Consider the following 23,905-nt stretch of genomic DNA (forward strand, 5'->3'; position numbering starts at 1 on the left):
GTAACCTGTCCATTACATCCCCACATCTTGTTTACATGTTTTTAATTTGTAGCACTTGTTCACATGGTGTGTTGTTTTGGTATTGCGTGTTTCACACACACACACCCTATCGGTGATGACAGAAGACGAGGCTTTAAACTGACACCCGATTCAAACCCCCCCATGGCCAGATGAAGCGGGAAAGTTAGCCTGCGAAACAGCTGTAGCCACGGTGCACAGCACCCTCGGACCTGTCTCTCTCTCTGCCCTGAACGGACCTGCATGATGGCATCTAGATAGTAAACCACAACTGCTGCAGAACCCTGGTGAGTGCCGCTGGCTTCTACTTCTCTTACTCAAAGGCTTGTGCTTATTGAATGAAATGTATCTTCACTCATGCTGAGCGCCACTGCCATGCAGTCACCGTACTGAGGAGATCCACTGTACGGGAAATACAACGCTCCTCATCACATCAGACCACTCAGCCCATATAATACTTAAAGATATTACGGTTCCCAGATAGTGCAAACACATCTACATGCTTGTGATTACATAACAGAGATTGCACTCTATTAAAAGTTACCCCTTTAGAAAAAGTCAACAAAGAAACATGGGAGTTTGTGCGGTAAAGAGATGTTCTGGATATTCCATCTGGACAGTTTACACCCTAATGGTTTGAATGAATCTTTAGAACAAATTTACTAAATACCCCTGAGAATAAAGATAATTAGTCAATTATATATCAGAATTGACATATTAACATGGCCCTTTTAATTTTTATACACACATAGGGGGAGATTTATCAAAAGGTGTAAAATTTAGACTGGTGCAAACTTCCCCCAGCAACCAATCACAGCTCCTCTTTCCTTTTACCAGAGCTGGAAGCTGAGCTGTGATTGGCTGCTGTGGCCAGTTTGCACCAGTCTAAATTTTACACCCTTTGATAAATCTCCCTCATAGTTTTTAGACATCTGTGATGTAATATACATATATGGCTTTTAAATTTTGAATTAATTTGGAAGTACAATGCTTAATTATTTATTGACTTGCCTAATCATGAAATTTGCTTTGAACTCATTGTTATGTAATTTTATTGTAAAATGTGTTTTTACTTCCAGTCTTATTATACATGCGTTCCAGATTGAAGTGCATGTACCAGCATTACGTCATTTAGATGCCACGGACGCCGTTGATTGGCACATTCCCTCCTTGCATTCCGGGGTGGAACGCACGTGACGTGCACGCGGACCCAACGCCGCGCCTGCCATGTCCGTCGCCCAGTGACGCACTGGGTCAGGCGGCGGGGCAGATGTGTTGTTTTGCGGTCCAGCGTGACACGCACTCTGTATACACTCCCGGAAATTGCAGGAGGAAAGCGTTGACCCGGCCCCCGGAGGAAACAATGACGAGATCAGAAGTGTTTTTAAGTCTTTATAACTGTATAAATTGTCAGTTTGTCCTTGTGTACTTTTGGCTTGAGAAACGTTTATTGGAAACGCGTTGTCCAATAAACGCATGTTCATTGCAAGCTGTGGTGTGATACCGCATGGATTGGGACCATTTTTCCTAATTGGCTTTCTTGGAGGGGGATAAGATACTGGCTATCTGTCCCCCAAGTGAAGTAAGTGAATTCCACACTATATTCAGCACTTTGGTTCATTTTGAGCGCGGTCCCTTCTTGTTTTCTCTCTTTTGGCTTCTTACCAAAGGTGTATTGTATCCTCAATTGGGTTAAGCACCTGCATCTGTTAACCCACAAATGACACAAGTACTCTAAACTGTTAGAACAATGTAAAGGTCCTTTTACACGGAACGATTGATCGTTCGTTTTTGCACAATAACGATCGAATTCGACCGATAATCGTACGTGTAAACACAGCGAACGATCAAACGACGAGTAAAAAATTGTCATTTTGATCTTTCAACATGTTCTCAAATCATCGTTGATCGTTCGCAAAAAATTCGCAGATCGTTCAGTGTAAACAGTCTTTCAACGATTTCCCCTACGTGTGAGATAGGCTTAAGCGATCGCAAAACGATCGCAAAATGAATATTCCGTACGATGTATCGTTCCGTCTAAACGCCGATCGTTATGAAAAAAAAATTGTTCATTCAAAATCGTTAATCGTGCGAATTATCGCTCCGTGTAAAAGTACCATTAGTGCCATGGACTAGAGATATGGATGATTGGGAGGGTGTGAATATGTTGGCCTTGTTTACTGGATGAAAATGATTGGACACCTAGGAAGGGTCCTCAGACATCACAGACTTAGGAACACCAGGATGACACCCATGGGTGACAGTGATCATATTCACGTGTTTCTCAAAATAGTGGAAGACAAGTTGGAACAACTAGATTCTAACCAAGGTACCAACCATCCTAATCTTAGCAAAGAGGAACGTCTTGTCCCTGTCCCATATCATGACACGGACAATCTGAGTTATGAGACATTGGTATACAACACTTATCTTCTTTGCTTCTTACCTTAATGAAGCCCCAGATTCCTCCAGCCGGCGGCTCATCATGTGCAGCAAGCACCCTGGGGTCTTCCGGCTCCTCTGGAAAAGTAATAGAAGAGCCTGCTGTACCAGGGGCGATGGGAGAAAACTGCGTAACAGGGTTTGGTAAAACTGTAAATGAGAAAAACACAACATTACCAACATAACACAAAAAGCTGGAATTATTACTCACCGATAATTTGTTTTTCATGAGTCCATCATGACAGCACCACCTGGAGATTGATCCCCATTAGTCCTAATAGGAACAGGAAGCACAAGAGGTTAAAAAGGGCCCCACCCCTCCACCTCCTCAGTGGTTTACAGATTACTACCAACATAGCACAACATAAATATACATTGCGGGCGGGTAATAAATGGGTGCTGTCATGATGGACTCATGAAAACGAATTATCGGTGATTAATAATTCCAGCTTTTCAGATCGTCCCTCATGACAGCACCACCTGGAGACATACCAGATAATCCATTTAGGGTGGGACCACAGCCTGTAACACTTTGCGTCCGAACGTCATGTCCTGAGACGCTGTCACATTTAGCTTGTAATGTCTGTAGAACGTATGAGGTGATGACCACGTTGCCGCTCTACAGATCTGCTCTAATGAAGCTGCAGATTTTTCTGCCCAGGAGACAAGAGACTGCCCTGGTGGAATGGGCTCTAAGTTTCTCCGGAACCTGTTTACCTGATGACCTATTACCTTATTGTAGGCTTCTGTTATTGCAGACTTCATCCATCTTGCTATTGAGGCTTTGGAAGCCTTCTTACCTTTATTTGGCCCTTGGAATTGTAATAGTAGGTTGGAATCCTTCCTCCATTCTTTTGTAGCCTCTAGGTAAGTAATGACCGTCCTGCGGACGTCTAAAGAATGAAAATTAGCTTCTTTATCATTATTTGGTGGATCACAGAAGGAAGGTAGCACAATATCTTGGGATCTGTGAAAATTCGTTACCACCTTGGGAAGAAAAGACGGATTTAATTTAAGGATGATTTTATCGTCTAAGATGGTTAGGTAGGGGTCTTCCACGGACAACGCCTGGATTTCACAGACTCTTCTTGCTGAGGTAATTGCAATCAAAAATACTGTTTTAAGAGTCAAAAATCTCATTGATAGCTTGTCAATGGGTTCAAAAGGATTTTGGGTTAAGGCTTGAAGGACCAAAGTAAGGTCCCAAGGAGGAGTAAGATTAGTGATTTTTGGCTTCATCCTGCCAAACGCTCGCAAAAATCTCTTAACCCACTTGTGTTCAGAGATGGGGGCATCGAAAAAACATCCCAGTGCGGATACCTGTACCTTTAAAGTACTGAGGGCTAGCCCCTTATCCAAGCCATCTTGCAAAAATTCTAGTACTTGGGGAATGTCTGGGTTAAGAGGATCTGGAGGAGACTCACCACACCAAGTACAGGCATAATGATGGGATCCTCTACCGACAGACGTCTTAGGAGGCAGAACCAGTTCCGTCTCGGCCAAACTGGGGCTATGAAGATGACTCGCGTTTGGCCTGTTAGGATTTTGTGAAGGGCCTGTCCTAGCAGAGGGAAGGGAGGGAATGCATAAGCTAGGTGAAAGTCCTAGTTCTGGACTAGAGCATCCACTCGCTCTGGATTGTCCTGTGGATTTAATGAGAAGAATCTTCTTACCTTTTTGTTTCTCTTTGATGCAAAAAGGTCTATCTCTGGGGTGCCCCATTTTTCTGTGAGGTTTAGAAATACTGCCTGACTGAGGCTCCATTCCCCTGGTAGCATTCGTTGGAGACTGAGGTAATCCGCCACGACATTGCTTGAGCCCTTTAGATGGACTGCTGTTAGGGACTGTAGATGTAGTTCCGCCCAGATGAAGATCTTTTCTGATAGTCTTTGCAACAGGGAGTGGCGTGTCCCTCCCTGATGGTTTAGAAACGCCACCGTTGTCGCATTGTCCGAATACACTTTGACGTGTTGTTGGCGGAGTTGATGTTCTGCTTGTCTTAAAGCTTCGTATGTTGCTCTTAGTTCTCGATAATTGGAGGAACAGAGATTTATCCTCTCCGACCATTGTCCCTGTAGCTACCGGCCTCCTATATGGGCGCCCCAGCCTTGTTGACTGGCATCCGTGGTTAACGCTGTCACCTGGGGAGGAAACCAAAGAAGACCTTTGGTTAGGCTCTTTTCGTTTACCCACCATTTTAGTGATGCCTTTACTTGACTGGATACTGTCATTTCCGTATCAAGGGAAGACTGAAGCCGATTCCATGATTTTAGGATCTGGGACTGCAGTGTCCGAGAGCGGCTTTGACACCAAGGCACTGCCGGGATGCAAGAAGTCATTGATCCCAGGAGAGACATTGCCTTTCGTATGGTCGTCACTTTTTTCTTGGAGAACTTCCTGAATTTTTCTAGAAGCGTGTTTACCTTCTCTTGGGGAAGAAATATCGTCTGAAGTTCCGTATCTAGGAGCATGCCTAGGAACTTTTTCCTGTGAGACGGATGTAAGTCCAATTTTTGGAGGTTTATGATCCATCCTAGTTCCTGAAGGCAAGATATGGTTATTGCAATATTTGACTCTAGAAGATCTTTTGACTGCGCTACCAACAGTAGGTCATCTAGATATGGAATAATTGTCACATTTTGTAGTCTGAGATAGGCTACTACTTCGACCATAACTTTTGTAAATATGCGTGGTGCTGACGCTATACCAAATGGTAGGGCTTTGAACTGAAAATGGTGAGTAAAGTAATAAGCTCTGATACCCCTTGCTACAGACGCTCATTTAAGGTGTCTGATCCTAATGAAGTGATACAATATTTTTGAGGAGGGGGGTCTGAAAATTCTATTTTAAACCCGTTTTCTAAAGATGACAAAAATGAAAGGGTTTTTAGTTATGTTCTCCCATTGATGATAGAACTGGGAGAGTGCCCCCCACCGGAATGCTGCTATTGCTTTTTATCTGAGGATTTAGGGTTAAGGAGGAACTCTCTCCCTTTTCCACCCTTGGGGTAGCTCCACCTCCCCGTTTTGCCTTTACCTCTATAGGATTTAGAGGGAAACTGCTTGAAGGAACGAAAATTTTGTTTACCTTTTGCAGCTTTTTCCTTGGGGAAGTCCTTTTTGTCGGCTGCTTGCTCTAGAATGGTGTCGAGCACGGAGCCGAACAGCATGGAACCTTCAAAGGGAATGGCACACAGTTTATTCTTAGATGTACTATCCCCATTCCAGTTTTTAAGCCACAGGGCCCTTCTGGCTGCCGTAGTTACAGCCGCAGATTTAGCTGCAAAACGAACTGATTCAGCTGAGATATCTACTAGATAAGCAGTGGCCAGTTTGAGCATAGGGATGGACTCCAAGATCTTTTCTGGAGGAGTCTTTTTCTCTAGATGGCTTTCCAACTCCTGGAGCCAGATAAACAGGGATCTGGCTACGGTGGTAGCAGCAATATTTGGATTGATCGCAGAGGACGTGGAAGTCCATGCTCTGCGCAACAGCCCATCTATTTTCCTGTCCATAGGATCTCTTAACTGTGAGGCATCCTCGAAAGGAAGAGAAATTTTCTTCACCATCTTGGAGACCTGTACGTCTACCTTTGGAGACTCAGTCCACAACTTAGTTTCCTCCTCGTCAAAGGGGAACCTGGCTCTATATTCCTTTGCAATTTGCAATTTCTTTTCTGGCTCCTGCCATTCATCTATACCTAAACCTTTTACATTTTCATGCACAGGAAATACTTGTCTTTTTTTTTTTTTTTTTTTTTGGTTTGAGACCACCAAACATTTCATCCTGTTTATTAGAGGGTTGCTGCACCCCTTCTATATCCATTGTGCTCCCAGCATTCAATGGGATGTCAGTGTCTTCAGCCGAAAAGTAGAAGTATTTTCTAGTATCTTGTACCACATTCTCTATAGTGGGTTCTATATCCTCAGCCTCAAGTTCCTCAGATTTATCCCCAGTAGATATAGCTTCCACCTCCGAGTCGGAGTCAGCAATAACCATGCGCCTTTTTTCAGGTGTTGGTTGAGGGGAAGGAGGCTTATCTTTAATTAAAGCTGCAGACACTGAGGCTTTAACCTCTTCAGTGATAGCTTTACGGAGTTCATCCATAACTGAGGTGGACTCCTGCCGCAATATTCTGGCTGTACAGGGCTTACATAGTTGTTTTTCATAACCCTCTGGCAGCCTGTCATTGCATATACTGCATCTCTTAGATTTAGGCTTCTTAGCCATCTCCTTGTCTCCCTAGAGAGAGAAGGGGTCAGATCAGCTGGGATCCTGGCGCCCAAACCGCCCCCAGCACCTGCCCTCCGGCATCCCCATTGCGGCAGCGTTCCGGTGGACGGCGCCATTTTGGAGGCAGAGCTTCCGGTCCCAGGGTACCCCGCGCGACGCAGCGTGATGACGTAGTACGCGGCGTCATGACGTGGGACGCCGCGCGCGCCGGCAGGGCTCCTGGGCCGGAAGGAAACCAGGGAAACCACACACGTGGGACCGAGGCCTGGCACGCAGCTCCATGCTGCTTCCCCTGCTGCTTAAACTCATTAAGCGCGGCAGCAGGGTAACGATGGGACCAGGAGGCACAGACCCGAAGTCGCGCGACCCGGTGCGAGCAATCGAAGAGGAGGGGAGGGGAGGATCCAGTCACCTTCGCCCGCCTGGCAGAAAAACACTGATCCCGCGCCAGCCCCAGGACCAGGAGAAAGAGGTAAACCTCTCTGTGCTTGTGTCCTGTAGGAACAGGAAAACACTGAGGAGGTGGAGGGGTGGGGCCCTTTTTAACCTCTTGTGCTTCCTGTTCCTATTAGGACTAATGGGGATCAATCTCCAGGTGGTGCTGTCATGAGGGACAATCTGAAAACACAACATCTTCAGTATTTTCTATCCAACATACATGTGTTCAGTGTGCTCTGCCAGAAAGCAGTGAAAAAAGATGCCGGCTGGATCATTGCAACAAGGAGTTACTGAGAGGGATAGAGCCGGCCGCCAGGCATTGCTCCCGCAGCAGAATCTAATATCACATAATACCAGTATGGCTCCAATACCAACCTGACAAACTACCTGATGGTTTTAGGCTTTTCTTGCTCCCCCTGCAATAGTACACACAACCAACAAAGCCACAGGGTTCTACACATTTCTTGTTTAGTCATTAATATAAAACTACTCAATGAATAATCAAACACACACACACACACACACACACACACACACACACACACACAGTAACCAATGCATGACCATAGTGTGTGTACACAATTATTTAGCCCTTATAGCCATACGGAATGGAAAAGTCCGTAACTTGGGTTTTCATTTTTAAGCGCACATGCAGACAGCACTGAGAGGAGGATGAGGCATCAGCAGATCCCTCACTAGAGAATCTCACAGGATCTCTGGCTTCTGGTTACAGACAGGGGGGACCCCCCTCTATCATGGCCCTATGACCTAACAGAACATACAGAGGTGTTGCCCCATCACAAAACACAATTTCCTTGACCACAATGCCAAGTCTACCCTCCTGTCAGTTCTGATGATCAGACTTGAGTCAGGCTGCAGCGAGCGCCCTTAATATGGAGGTGAAAATACATTTATATTTTGTATATTACTGTATTTGTACTCTGGAAAAAAAACACAATTTTAAAATTAACTGGTGTCAAAAAGATATACAGGTTTGTAACCTTACCTCTATTTAAAAATCTCCAGTCTTCCAGTACTTATCAGCTGCTGTATGTCCTGCAGGAAGTGGTGTATTCTCTCCAGTGTGACACAGTGCTCTCTGCTGCCACTCTGTCCATGTCAGGAACTGTCCAGAGCAGCAACAAATCCCCACAGAAAACCTCTCCTGCTCTGGGCAGTTCCTGACATGGACAGAGGTGGCAGCAGAGAGTACTGTGTCAGATGAGAGAATACACCACTTCCTGCAGGACATACAGCAGCTGGTAAGGTTTTTAAATAGAAATTATACAGATTTGTAATTTGCTTCTGACACCAGTTGATTTTACAGTTCTTTTCTCCAGAGCACCCCTTTAAGCTAGTCTTAAAACCAACTTAAAAAAGGTCCCTAGGTATCAAATGTCACCTTCAAATGTAAGATATTAAAAGTCAACATATGCAGCCATTCAGCTGAGCCATCTATTATCATGTACAGGCTACAAATACCCGGAGTCTGATGAAATCTCCATCACAATAAGGGATTTATTGCCACGTATTGTTTAGTGTTGCTGATGTCTGATACCAGCTGATCCTCTCACATTAGGGAATACAGTTATTATCACAGATTGCTGGAAAGTAACATGAGAGGAAACTAAAGAAAACAAGAATACTAAATATTTTCAGCTATGTCAAGATCAGAGAGGACTAGTAAACCGCAATTTTATTTTAGCAAAAAAAACTAATACAGACACAGTGACAAAGTGACAATCGAGAGCTGTTCCCATGTAGCCAGCAGTGAGATGTTAGCCTATATAGATGATGCTAGATTAGATGATGTTAGCCTATATGGATGATGCTAGATTAGATGTTAGACACTGCTATATACATGTTAGCCTATATAGATGATGCTAGATTAGATGTTAGCCTATATAGATGATGCTAGATTAGATGTTAGACACTGCTATATACATGATGTTAGCCTATATGGATGATGCTAGATTAGATGTTAGACACTGCTATATACATGATGTTAGCCTATATGGATGATGCTAGATTAGATGTTAGACACTGCTATATACATGTTAGCCTATATAGATGATGCTAGATTAGATGATGTTAGCCTATATGGATGATGCTAGATTAGATGTTAGACACTGCTATATACATGTTAGCCTATATAGATGATGCTAGATTAGATGTTAGCCTATATAGATGATGCTAGATTAGATGTTAGACACTGCTATATACATGATGTTAGCCTATATAGATGATGCTAGATTAGATGTTAGACACTGCTATATACATGATGTTAGCCTATATAGATGATGCTAGATTAGATGTTAGACACTGCTATATACATGATGTTAGCCTATATACAGTAGATGATGCTAGATTAGATGATGTTAGCCTATATGGATGATGCTAGATTAGATGATGTTAGTCTATATAGAGGTTAGGGTCCTATTACACGGAGCGATTTTTAACGATTAATGACTAACGATAAACGATCGCAATCGAGATTGTTTATAGTTAACCTGAAATAGTTCACCATATTACACAAAACGATAATCGTTACTACGATCGTTATTGCGATTGTTACTATGATCGTTTATTCCTTCTTATCCCAGCAAAACAATGGACAATGTACAATTACACTGAACGATTAGTGAAAAAAATGCAGAACTTGAGGAATGTGGAATTACAGCGAACGATTAACGATAATTTTAGGTTCAGATCTAAATCAACGACATATCGAACGATAGCGATTTTTTGCACGATAATCGTTCCGTGTAATAAGGCCCTTAGACACTGCTATGTAGATGATGTTAGCCTATATAGATGAAATGTGTAATGCAAGGAGCAGAATATGTCTCTCTCAATAATTAATTAGCCTCCCATTTTCTTTTCCCCACTACAATCCGATCAGTCTGAATGGGTCATCTCCCCAACAACATAAGCCTTTGCTCATTTTATTCTGAGATAAACTTTTTTTAAAAGGGGATAATCCAGACAGAGAAATAAAATAAAGTTTGGGTGATAAAAAAAAATAAGCAGGCCATACTTATCCTGACCTCCTGCTGCAGCTCAGATCCCTGAGTTTTCCTGGTTCCTGCAATGCCTGGTCTCCGCAGTGGTAGTCTGCCTCAGTCAGTGACTAGGTGAGCGGGCAATTCCAACAGTTATGATGCATTACAGTAACAAGAAATAAGCGTCAGGGACCAGGAGCCCCTAGGAAAGGCGACTGCAGGAGATCAAGTCAAGTGAGTATGGCCTTCTATTTATTTAAATATATATCTCGCCTTCAGGACGTTAACTGAGCTGCACCGGTTCTATGGAATGCATTACCCAAAATGTCAGACCCATCACAATACCCAAAGCTTCAAATGTGATCTCAAAGCACATCTTTTCAAGCAGCTAAGGTTCCCTAATTTGATTCCCCCCCCCCACATACATACACACACACACACACACACACACATATATATACATACACACTCACACATACATACACACACGCACCAGGCGTTAAACACTTACACCTGTAGCATGCGGGCATAGGTTAGTGACTGGCTCACCCACCCTTACCTGCACTGCCTTATTTATAGACATGGCCGGACCATAGTAACAATAAAGCACTTTGCCTCAAACCCCTTCCCAACAGTCTGTAAGCTCATGCAAGCGAGCAGGGCCCTCACTCCTCATGTATGGCTTAGAATGACATGTGTATCTCCGTAATGTCTGATGTATGTATCCCCAGAACTGTAAAGTGCTGCGGAATCTGTTGGCGCTATATTAATATATATATTATATATATATATGCCTCACTTTTAAAAGCTGCAAAATAACTAACTTGTGATGATTGTTTTGTACATATACTGTATCCTTGCATGAAATTTTCATAAAGAGTCAAAAAGGTTCTTTTGTGTTCTCCTGCAGTAATTCCAGAAACAGGGCATGCGCTGCAGGCATAGAGAGGGCGGCTAATCTCAGTGATATAAAGAAGACTCCACAGTATTCAGTGCACAGACTTCTCCACAGAGTACACTCCCTTCCTCCCATCCCTGACTCTGCTGGGACTCCGCTTCCAGGTGTCAATCAAGCAGTGAGGGGGAGCGAGGAGGCAGTGCAGCTTACAGCAGACCAGGAGCTTGGAGAAGCCTCTTTTACATTCTGGAAGCACAGGCAGATTTATGAGAAGTACCAGGTGTCTCCTTACAGCATCTAACAGTGTCAGTAGTTTATAATGTGAATTACAGCTGACAGATTCCAAGACCATTGGGAAATCTGGTGCTTAATGGGAATATTTACTCAGCTTCAATGTTTTGCTGTCCCAGCACAGTTAGTATTATTCCTTTTTTTAAAGGAGAAGTCCGGCCAAAAGTATTTTTCAAAATGTTATTACTTATGGAAAGTTAGACTTTAATTATGGGAAATGCACATATACGGCCATTTCCCTTAATTTATTAGATCATAGAGTGTTAGAATCCTCTCAGAAACCGTGGTAGATCTATAGGCACCTCTCTTCCTCCCTGCTCGGTGTTCCCCAAATGTATTCATTGAATACATTTATGGGATACTTTGGGGAGCAAGGACACTTGCTCCCCAAAGTATTCCATAAATGTATCCAATCAAAATGTACTGTAAATAACATTTTAACATACACATCCATTAATTCAATAGAGTGTCCAGCAGGGATGCACTATAGATAGAAGTCAATGGTACTCATTGACTTCTACATATAGAGCGCCCCTGCTGGACAATCCATAGGAATTACACCCTTCGTCGTGATGTCACAGTTTCTGAGAGAATTCTAACACTCCATGATCTAATAAATTAAGGGAAATAGCAGTATATGTGCATCTCCCATAATTAATGTACATTAGAAATCTGTCTAACTTTCCATAAGTAATAACATATTAAAAAATACTTTTGGCCGAACTTCTCCTTTAATATCTGTTAAATGTTCACTAATATGTTTTCCTGGATAGCAGAGCAGACATCCCATATGTAGACAACATGATCTCTTTCACAATTAATAAGCTCAGCTATCCTGAAAGTTTGTGCCATCACTATTAATATATTACTTTCTGGGAGCAGTATATGCACTTATTGCATCTCAGGAGCCACAGAAAGCACCAGCATCCACTGTACTTAAAAGTACTCAGTGAAAAAAAGATTGCCCAGTGATTGTCCTTCACGTGCTACACAACGTCCACCACCGTCAATGATGTCTTTTAAAGTAAAAGTACCATCGGGCCCAGGCTGAAGCACTGGGGGCGGACCGACCCATCCCTAGTGGGAGGAAACCCCCACCCCTCTATGACTCAGCTCCATTAGAATCAATGAAGCTGCCATCATAGATGGGCGGAGGTTTCCTAGCACTAGGGGTGGGTTGGCCCGCCTCCAGTGCTTCAGCACGGGCCCAATGGTACTTTTACTTTCACGGTGCCTTCACACGTACTGGATCCGCAGTGGATTTCACGCTGCGATTTGCAGATCCGGATATAGTGAAGTTCTATGGGGTCCCATACCCGCAGCGGAATTTTCATTCCGCTGCAGATATGGGACCCGGTCCCCATAACCCCTGGCCACCCGCAGCATACATTACCTGCTTGGCGCCGCGGCTGTGTGAATCTCCCGGCTCCCCACTGATTAGCTGATAAGGAGGGAGGGGAGACGGGAGCTTCACACAGCCGCGGCACAGAGCAGGTAATGTATGCTGCGGGTGGCCAGGGGTTATGGGGGCCGGGTCCCATATCTGCAGTGAAATGAAAATTCCGCTGCGGGTATGGGCTCCCATAGAACTTTACTATACACGGATCTGCTGCAAATCGCAGCATGAAATCCATTGTGGATCCGGTACGTGTGAAGCTACCCTCAGATTGCATCTTGTATTAATAAAATCTTACGTAGGGTGCCAGTAACCGGAGCATATCCCAGTGAGTAATGGAATGAACAGGATTTCTCTAGATTTCTGTCACCCTTTGTTCTGGACTCTGTCTGTTTTATATCCTTTTTGTCTCCTGCGTATACAGGCCTGTTCACACTGTGTGTCAGTGGAAGAGGAAGCACGTTTGACTCACGTTATCTCTCCAACTAGTATCGACCGTACACTGTGAGCTGGGTGGTCACTGCTGTCTCCTAACAAAGTGTTAACGGTCGATGGCTTTCGATAGAGGGAAGTGTTCACTACGTTCTCAACAATATCAGATGTAAGCAAAATATCTAGAAATGAAATGTCCTTTCTATGTATCTGGCCAGTAAATTGTAACAAGCATAGCACCGAATGGCGGGGAGAAAGGATTAGAGTTGGAGAAATTCTGTAATTCCTCCCACCATCCCATATAGAATATAGGAGAATTTCAATATGTACAGCATGGGTGCAAACAAAGGCTTAACAGAATAACAGAAGGACCCAACCTGTGACAGGGGGTGCAGAAAACGAAGGCATCAATGGTGTCTGTGGTGCTCGCCCCGCGTGACCCTTTGTAATATCGTAGGTGGAAGTCATAGAAAATCCTGTGACTGGAGGACCCATAGGTGGTGCGGATAAGACGGGTGCAGGAGCAGAGCTGGCCGGAGGAGAAGGATATAGAGAAGAGAGGGATGGCAACGTAGAGATAAAACCTGCAGGTGCAGATGTGAGAGGAGGAGGCAGCAACCCCCCCGAGGCCACTGATGGGAGAGCGGACGTTCTCATGGGAGGAACGGTTGAAGGAAGAGGGGATGAGAAAGTAGGAGGAGGGAATCCCTGGGGAGGTGGAATGGTCGGGGCAGCCAGTGGTCTTGATAAAACTGTAAAGTGAAAACAGAACAGTGGTTATTAATCTTTTATCATAAAGCAGTACATTAAAGAGCAATAATAAAAAAACAGGGTAACAACAGGGAATCTAGAGAGCCCTCAGCAGATCAGGTGTTGTCACCTGCATGAAAGGGAACCAGTCAGCACAATATGGTCCCCAGCAGGCGAGTATAGCTCTACTGTGCAGCTCCCTGAGGCTACCAGCCGTTCCTGCAGCCGTAGCTTCACATCAGGGAAAAAGGATCTGGTGCGCAAGGCCGGCGCCGCAACTAGTCATTATGGCGTGGAGCCATCCGGGACTAGTCACAGCTCTCGGCCTGTCAGCATACAGTGTGGGGATGATTGGCGACTAACGGGTCTCTCTGCCTGTCAGTCATCTCCGCACAGTGCGTTGACAGGCAGAGAGCTGTGACTAGTCCCGGATGGCTCACCGCCCAGATGACTAGTCGCCGCCCCTCACACCCCACACACAAGGACGACCCTTTTAACCACTTTAATTGGACAACCCCTCAAAGTAAATATACCATCAGGCCCAGGCTGAAGCACTGGAGGCGAGCCAACCCCCGCCCCTCTATGATACGGCTTCATTGATTCTAATGGAGCCGTGTCATAGAGGGGCGGGGGGTTTCTCCCACTGGGGGTGGGTCGCCGGCCTCCAGTGCTTCAGCCTGGGCCTGATGGTATATTCACTTTAAAGGGAACCTGTCACCAGGGACACGAGCACAGAGCCCGTCCGACCCCCCAGTGCAGCCCCCATATACTTATCCTTACTGACGATCCCCATTCCTGGAGCCGGTTCCGGGACGAAGATATCAACGTGCGCGCCGCTGAGGTGACTCCGACGCCTATAGACAATGAATGGAACCGTCATTCTCTATGGGCATCGGACTCATCTCAGCGGCACGCGCACGGCTTCGGGCGCTGATATCTTCGTCCCAGGACCGGCTCCAGGAACGGGACTCGTCAGAAAGGGTAAGTATCCGGGGGCTGCACCGGGGGCAGGTGCCCTTTAAGGCTTCTTCGATACAAAAGCGTTAGACTTAGATCCAGTCTAGGCAATGCTCTGTGAGGTCACCAGCCTGGACTATCAGAGAGCAATGCAGTTGATATTGCTTGGATGGAGATAAGACTGACTGCTTTGGTTATTACATTATGTGTTACCTGGAGGTATTGGGGTGGCGATAGCTGCAGCTGATATCCCCAAGGTGCTAGGAGGAGGAGGAGTGCCAGGAGGGGTGCTTTCAATGCCGCTCTCTTCCATCATTTTCTGGGATGGGGCACTGGAAGTCAGATCGGTATATAGGTATATACATCTCACACACACAGCACATTTCTTGCACATTATTTTATACATGATGGTGTATTCTGGGTCCCTTATTATAAACCTACAGAAGTAGCCGCAGGCGGTATAACATATCTGTAATAAGGTGAAACCTTTATAGACTCCAGTGTCACAGCCATCACCGGGTGGCCATCACGGCTTCTGGTCTCATGACTAGTGTTGAAAGAACTTGCTGAATTGTTCAGGATGGGCAACATTCTCCGAATCAGATAGGGTATATTATAAGTTAATTAACACATAAAACTTATTATTTTTATGTGTTTTATGAATAAAATTGGAAGTGGGGGTGATTTTCACTTTTACTGGGGTAGGGCTTTGGGACATTTTTTAAAACTTTTTTTTTTACACTTTAAGGGTGCGTTCACACCTACAGGAAAATCAGCTGCAGATCCTGTAGGTGTGAACGCAGGGGAGGATAGGGCCGGCTAACCGGGGGGGGAGGGGGATAGGGCCGGCTAACTGGGGGGGGAGGGGTATAAGGCCGGCCAACCGGGGGGGAGGGGGATAGGGCCGGCTAACCGGGGGGGGAGGGGGATAGGGCCGGCTAACCGGGGGGGGAATATTGCCGGTTAACCGGCGGGGGGGGGGGGGGGGGGATAGGGCCGGCTAACCGGGGGGGGGGGAGGGGGATAGGGCCGGCTAACCGGGGGGGGGGGGGGAGGGTGGAGGGGGATAGGGCCGGCTAACCGGGGGGGGAGGGGGGATAGGGCCGGCTAACCGGAGTTTCCCTTTTACTGGAGATAAAACACAATAAAGGGAATGTTCACATCCTGCACCAATCCAGTAATAGTCCTGAGCCGGTATAACCCTCCCCTGCCGGTATAACCCTCCCCTGCCGGTATAACACTGCAGTCACGCTATCAGCACTTCACTGAAATGGAGACACACTATCAGCACTAGGAATTGCAGTGCTCCTATCTACCATGTATTACGGTAATAGCTCCAGGAATATTTTATTTTTTTCTAACTATATGTAATTTTTAACACCTGAAAACCAGGCTCATTTTAATTTATTTCTCTTATTTGTCTTAGATATAGAAAAATCATTGTTACTGTAGGGATTTGGATTAATGTGATGGTAAAGTGTCTATTTGGGGCTATATGTCGCACTATTTGAAGTCCAATAAAATCACGAAATCAAATTGTTATCCAATCACACTACCATATCCTAGAAGAGCGCTTACCCTCGTACAGGCTAACCGGGGGGGAGGGGGGATAGGGCCGGCTAACCGGAGTTTCCCTTTTACTGGAGATAAAACACAATAAAGGGAATGTTCACATCCTGCACCAATCCAGTAATAGTCCTGAGCCGGTATAACCCTCCCCTGCCGGTATAACCCTCCCCTGCCGGTATAACACTGCAGTCACGCTATCAGCACTTCACTGAAATGGAGACACACTATCAGCACTAGGAATTGCAGTGCTCCTATCTACCATGTATTACGGTAATAGCCAGGACTAGTTAGTTCCAGGCTTCAAAATGTGCCAGGAAGATCATAGGGTGACACCTACATGTGAGACTAACTAAAGAATGCCAACTGTTAACCCCTTCAGGTCCATTCACCCACTGTTAACCCCTTCACATTCACTACTGTTTAATTCCCCCACTGTTAACCCCTTCACATCCACTACAATCTAATTCATCCACTGTTAACCCCTTTAGATCCACAACACTTCAATTCATCCACTTTTAACCCCTACACATCCACCACAGTTTAATTCATATACTGTTAACCCCTTCAGCTCCAGGAATATTTTATTTTTTTCTAACTATATGTAATTTTTAACACCTGAAAACCAGGCTCATTTTAATTTATTTCTCTTATTTGTCTTAGATATAGAAAAATCATTGTTACTGTAGGGATTTGGATTAATGTGATGGTAAAGTGTCTATTTGGGGCTATATGTCGCACTATTTGAAGTCCAATAAAATCACGAAATCAAATTGTTATCCAATCACACTACCATATCCTAGAAGAGCGCTTACCCTCGTACAGGTTCTGTGATTTTCAGACATTTTTACTGTACGGATTTGGAGTAATGTGATGGTAAAGTGTCTATTTGGGGCTATACACCTCATAATTTGAAGTCCAATAAAATTACGAAATCCAATAGTTCTCCATATTGTTCTTGTTGTTGGACGCTCTCGGTAGACGACTTCCAATCCCAGGAGGGACCAGTTTCATGGCTGATGGAGGATAACCATTAAGAGACTTTTTTCAGGACTATTCTAGTTTAATAAGTCTATGTTCCTTTTAAGTTTAGGTTAGGGACTGGCAGGAGAATGAGGACCCTTGATGTGGCTTGCGAGCTTACCATATTTCTTGCCTATTTTTTCTTCTAGTTTTCAACGGTAAAAGATATCTACTAATACCTCATTGAAGATTGGACATCGAGCCAACAAGGAGCCCCACTAGACTAAAGCTGCTTTCACATGCTGCAGATTTTAGGCAGATTTTCTACAGCAGATTGTCTGTTACCAAACCAAAGTCAACCTGAAGTTTCAAATCTGCTGTAGAAAATCTGCATCAAATCCGCAGTGTGTGAAAGCACCCTTACTATTCTGCAAGTCTTCCCAAGTGCATTATAGGGCCATGCAGCTGCCACTGACTGACAGCTACTTACCGCCCTAGCGGTCTTGTCTCTGCCACCTAATAAAGAGTGCTGAGGGGCCTGTGTGAGCTGCTGGCGCCTGCTGATGCCCCTCCCCCGTGCCGACTTCTATGCTTTTATAGAAGAAGTCTGGCTAAAACATTTTTGTATTGTTATTGTATTGTCACCCAAAAGTTATACAAATCCCCAATATACACCTATTACGGGAAATGCTTAGAAAGCGCTTTTTTCTCTGCACTTACTACTGCATCAGGGCTTCACTTCCTAAATAACAAGGTGAGGTCACTTCCTGGATAACAAGGTGATGTCCCTTCCTGGGTAACATGGTGATGTCACTTCCTGGGTAATATGGTGATGTCACTTCCTGGGTAATATGGTGATGTCACTTCCTGGATAACATGGTGATGTCACTCCCTGGATAACATGGTGATGTAACTTCCTGGATAACATGATGATGTCACGACCCGACTTCCAGAGCTGTGCGGGCTGTGGCTGCCGGAGAGGATGATGGCAGGGGGATACTGAGGGATACAGGGCACCGGAGGAACACTGAGCATCCCCCTGCCAATATCCTCTCCGGCAGCCACAGCCCGCACAGCTCTGGGAGTCGGGTCGTGACATCACCATATTATCCAGGAAGTGACATCACCATGTTACCCAGTAAGGGACATCACCTTGTTATCCAGGAAGTGACATCACCATGTTACCCAGGAAGGGACATCACCTTGTTATCCAGGAAGTGACATCACCTTGTTATTCAGGAAGTGACATCACCATGTTATTCAGGAAGTGAAGCCCTGATGCAGAGAAAAACACTTTCTAAGCATTTCCCGTAATAAGTGTATATTGGGGATTTGTATAACTTTTGGGTGACAATACAAAAATGTTTTAGCCAGACTTCTTCTATAAAAGCATAGAAGTCGGCACGGGGGACGGGCATCAGCAAGCGCCAGCAGCTCACACAGGCCCCTCAGCACTCTTTATTAGGTGGCAGAGACAAGACCGCTAGGGCGGTAAGTAGCTGTCAGTCAGTGGCAGCTGCATGGCCCTATGCAAGAACAAGATGGAGAACTATTTGATTTCGTAATTTTATTGGACTTCAAATTATCAGTTGTATAGCCCCAAATAGACACTTTACCATCACATTACTCCAAATCCCTACAGTAAAAATGTCTGAAAATCACAGAATCTGTACGAGAGTAAGCGCTCTTCTAGGATATGGTAGTGTGATTGGATAATTTGATTTCATGATTTTATTGGACTTCAAATAGTTGGACATATAGCCCCAAATAAACACTTTACCATCACATTACTCCGAATCCGTACAGTAAAAAGGTCTGAAAATCACAGAACCTGTATGAGAGTAAGCGCTCTTCTAGGATATGGTAGTGTGATTGGATAACAATTTGATTTCGTGATTTTATTGGACTTCAAAATGTGCGACATATAGCCCCAAATAGACACTTTACCATCACATTACTCCGAATCCGTACAGTAAAAATGTCTGAAAATCACAGAAACTGTACAAGAGTAAGCGCTCTTCTAGGATATGGTAGCGAAATTGGATAACAATTTGATTTCGTGATTTTATTAGACTTCAAATAGTGGGGCATATAGCCCCAAATACACATTTTACCATCACATTAATCCAAATCCCTACAGTAATAATGGTTCCTCTATGTCTAAGACAAATAAGAGAAATAAATTAAAATGAGCCGGGTTTTCAGGTGTTAAAAATTACATATAGTTAGAAAAAAATAAAATATTCCTGGAGCTGAAGGGGTTAACAGTATATGAATTAAACTGTGGTGGATGTGTAGGGGTTAAAAGTGGATGAATTGAAGTGTTGTGGATCTAAAGGGGTTAGCAGTGGATGAATTAGATTGTAGTGGATGTGAAGAGGTTAACAGTGGGGTAATTGAACAGTTGTGGATCTGAGGGGTTAACAGTGGGTGAATGGACCTGAAGGGGTTAACAGTTGACATTCTTTAGTCTCACATGTAGGTGTCACCCTATGATCTTCCTGGCACATTCTGGAGCCTGGAACTAACTAGTCCTGGCTATTACCGTAAAACATGGTATATAGGAGCACTGTAATTCCTAGTGCTGATAGTGTGACTCCATTTCAGTCAAGTGCTGATAGCGTGACTGCAGTCCGGTATTATACTCCCCTGCCGGTATTATACTCCCCTGCCGGTATAACGCTACTATGCCGGTATTATACTCCCCTGCCGGTATTACTGCAGTCACGCTATCAGCACTTCACAAAAATGGAGTCACGCTATCAGCACTAGAAATTACAGTGCTCTTATATACCATATATTACGGTAATAGCCAGGACTAGTTAGTTCCAGGCTTCAGAATGTGCCAGGAAGATCAGAGGGGAACATCTACATGTAAGACTAAAGAATGGCAACTCTTAACCCCTTCAGATCCATTCACCCACTGTTAACCCCTTCACATCCACTACAATCTAATTCATATACTGTTAACCCCTTCAGCTCCGGGAATATTTTATTTTTTTCTAACTATATGTAAAACAATCCTAAAATTTTAAAGTGCTGCGGAATCTGTTGGTGCTATATAAATAAAAGATTATTATTATTATTATTATTATTTTAATTAACACCTATAAGAACATAAATGTATTTTGCTTCATTCCTGCCCGTATAACCGCTTAAGGGTAACTTTACATTACCGGATTCGCAGCGGATTTCACGCTGCCAGTTTGCAGTGAGATTTGCTGTGAATCCTTGTACTGAGAAGGTGAATGGGGTTCCGCTTCTTGTGATGCAATAAATTTCACCACATAATATTTACCACCTGAAAACCCGGCTCATTGTCATTTATTTCTCTCATTTGTCTTATATAAGAATCATTGTTACTGTAGGAATTTGGAGTAATGTGATAGGAAAGTGTCTATATGGGGCTATATGTCGCACTATTGGAAGTCCAATAAAATCACTTCAAAGTGTGCGACATATAGCCCCAAATAGACACTTTCCCATCACATTACTCCAAATTCCTACAGTAAAAATGTCTGAAAATCACAGAATCTGTTTGAGAGTAAGCGTTCTACTAGGATATGGTAGTGTGATTGGATAACAATTTGATTTCGTGATTTTATTGGACTTCAAATAGTGGGGCATATAGCCCCAAATAGACACTTTACCATCACATTACTCCGAATCCGTACAGTAATAATGGTTCCTCTATATCTAAGACAAATAAGAGAAATAAATTAAAATGAGCCGGGTTTTCAGGTGTTAAAAATTACATATAGTTAGAAAAAAATAAAATATTCCTGGAGCTGAAGGGGTTAACAGTATATGAATTAAACTGTGGTGGATGTGTAGGGGTTAAAAGTGGATGAATTGAAGTGTTGTGGATCTAAAGGGGTTAACAGTGGATGAATTAGATTGTAGTGGATGTGAAGGGGTTAACAGTGGGGTAATTGAACAGTTGTGGATCTGAGGGGTTAACAGTGGGTGAATGGACCTGAAGGGGTTAAGAGTTGGCATTCTTTAGTTTCACATGTAGGTGTCACCCTATGATCTTCCTGGCACATTCTGGAGCCTGGAACTAACTAGTCCTGGCTATTACCGTAAAACATGGTATATAGGAGCACTGTAATTCCTAGTGCTGATAGTGTGACTCCATTTCAGTGAAGTGCTGATAGCGTGACTGCAGTCCGGTATTATACTCCCCTGCCGGTATTATACTCCTCTGCCGGTATAACGCTACTCTGCCGGTATTATACTCCCCTGCCGGTATAACGCTACTCTGCCGGTATAACGCTACTCTGCCGGTATAACGCTCCTCTGCCGGTATTATACTCCTCTGCCGGTCTCCATCCTGTGGTCCCATCATGCCCTGGCAGCGAGGAGTCCCCACTATGAGTGCAGAGGACACTACAAGCCCCAGCATTCTGCCACGTTAGATATAGCGCTCTCCTAGGCCGCGGGGAGGATGCGGAATGTGTAGCCGGGGGAAGGGGATTCCTCCTCACCTGTACACCGGCACCTCAGATCCCTGTAGTCCGGAGCCCTAGCGCTGTCTAGCGGGACCGCTCACCGGCTGCACCTACCCCAGGCAGGCCGGCACCTACCCCATGTAATATGTCCGCCGCCACCGCTGCTGCTGACGGTAGCTGCCACGTAACCCGGACTAGGCGGAGCTGGACCGAGGCCGGGGGGCGTGTCCGCAGCGTGGGATCCCGGGAGCCGGCTGTGACGGGGAGGAGTCCACTACAACCCCCACCATACACTGACTACTCCCCCTACATGCTGAGGGATTCCTCCAGATAGGTAACATCTTCAGTCTAGATAGATTATCACATTAGTATCCTGGATATTGAAGCCCCTTTGGGTGCGTTTACACAGAGAGATTTATCTGACAGATTATTGAAGCCAAAGCCAGAAACAGAGAACTAGTTATAAAGAAGAGACTGAAATTTCTCCTCTTTTTATATCCATTCCTGGCTTTGGCTTCCAAAATCTGTCAGATAACTCTGTGTAAAGGCATTTCATATACCACTAAATTGTGGAGACTATAGAACCCAATGACTTTAATAGACGCTTCACACATCTGTGACCTGTGCCACCAAATATACTGGCAGTGCCGCCCATATCTGCCTCATGGATCACCCTATTCATGTGAATGGGTCCCTGCCATTGCAGACATTGGGACTGTACCCTAAAGGCCCTATTGCATGAAATGATTATTGGCTGTATTTGGCCAATATCGGCCGTTACAGCTGATAATCGTCTGGTGTAATAAAAGACAACGATGATCACTTTATGTCGTTGTCTTTCAACATGTTAAAGGCAGAAGACTAATAGTGGTTTTGACTTCAAAGATCTGTCAGATAAATCTGTCTGTGTAAACGCACCATTAGATAGCAGCGATCTGCCGCCGTCGCTCCGTGGAATAGGAGGCAGCAAACAGCTGCTATCTTATATGGGCTGCCCGGACGATCAGCTAACATCTGGCCGCAATGGCGTTTTTATTGCCATTTTTAACAAAAAAAGAGGCAGTGTAAAGGCAGCCTTATGGTGGTTTTACACGGAGCGATAATTCGCCCGATTGCACGATAAACGATTTTGAATGAACAATGTTTTTTTTTATAACGATCAGCGTTTAGATGAAACAATACATCATACGGAAAAATCGTTTTGCGATCGCTTAAGCCTTTCTTACACATAGGTGAAATCGTTGAAAGAATGTTTACACGGAACGATCTGCAAATTTTTTGTGAACGATCAACGACGATTTGAGAACATGTTGAAAGATCAAAATGAACAATTTCTCGCTCGACGCTTGATCGTTCGCTGCGTTTACACGTACGATTACCGTTCAAATTTGATCGTTATCGTGCAAATTTGAACGATAAATCGTTCCGTGTAAAACCACCATTAGGCTTGAGTCCATTTTTAGTTTCTGCCATAGACCTTAATGGGAGCTGTAGAAAAGAACAGCTTGCTCATCTGTATTTGGAATCCACCACTCAGGCTTATTATATAGGGAGCATATTGGTTTCTGCACAGTGGATGGGTTTAGTGGTAGTATTGAGTGACAGTGGTATAATGGTAATGATGCAGCCTTTTTTCTGTCTCTGGGTTAGTGCTATCATTGGTATTTTTGGTCTTTATATAGTGCGCTTTGTTCAGTAACTGTATGGAGGTGATAGTTAACCACTGCCTGGCGGTAACATTTGCTCATGCTATGGTAATATTTGTTAATTAACTTCCTATAAACAGGCACCAACACAAAAGTTCTGTACTTTATTAATTCAAAATTAAATTAAATGAATGTACAATACATAAAACCACAAGAAGGAATTAGAACAATAATAACACAGGACAGCAATATCAAAGTGACTCGGTGTATCAGAGGGATTCAGAAGAAGCAAAGTGCCATGGTAGCCCACATATGAATACACAATTCAATAACCCTAGTGGTGGCTTCAGCCTCTTACACAATGAAATAACCATTAAATAGCCATAATCTATTGCACAAGCCCCTCATAGTTAATAATGATGG

General features: G+C 44.3%; 1 protein-coding gene across 1 annotated transcript in view; it reads right to left on the reverse strand.

Moving 5' to 3' along the window:
* PRRC1 (proline rich coiled-coil 1) overlaps nucleotides 1-21,962 on the reverse strand; it is a 44,394-nt gene extending 22,432 nt beyond the window's left edge. The window contains exons 1-4 of the mRNA XM_069960703.1: nucleotides 21,873-21,962; nucleotides 15,070-15,188; nucleotides 13,527-13,901; nucleotides 2,465-2,610 (exon numbers count right to left, since the gene is read on the reverse strand). Coding sequence (XP_069816804.1) covers nucleotides 2,465-2,610; nucleotides 13,527-13,901; nucleotides 15,070-15,172 — 624 coding nt within the window. The 5' untranslated portion in view covers nucleotides 15,173-15,188; nucleotides 21,873-21,962. The remainder of the gene's footprint in view (nucleotides 1-2,464; nucleotides 2,611-13,526; nucleotides 13,902-15,069; nucleotides 15,189-21,872) is intronic.
* Nucleotides 21,963-23,905: the final 1,943 nt, after the last annotated feature.

Source organism: Dendropsophus ebraccatus, chromosome 3, assembly GCF_027789765.1.
Source record: "Dendropsophus ebraccatus isolate aDenEbr1 chromosome 3, aDenEbr1.pat, whole genome shotgun sequence".
Lineage (NCBI taxonomy): Eukaryota > Metazoa > Chordata > Amphibia > Anura > Hylidae > Dendropsophus > Dendropsophus ebraccatus.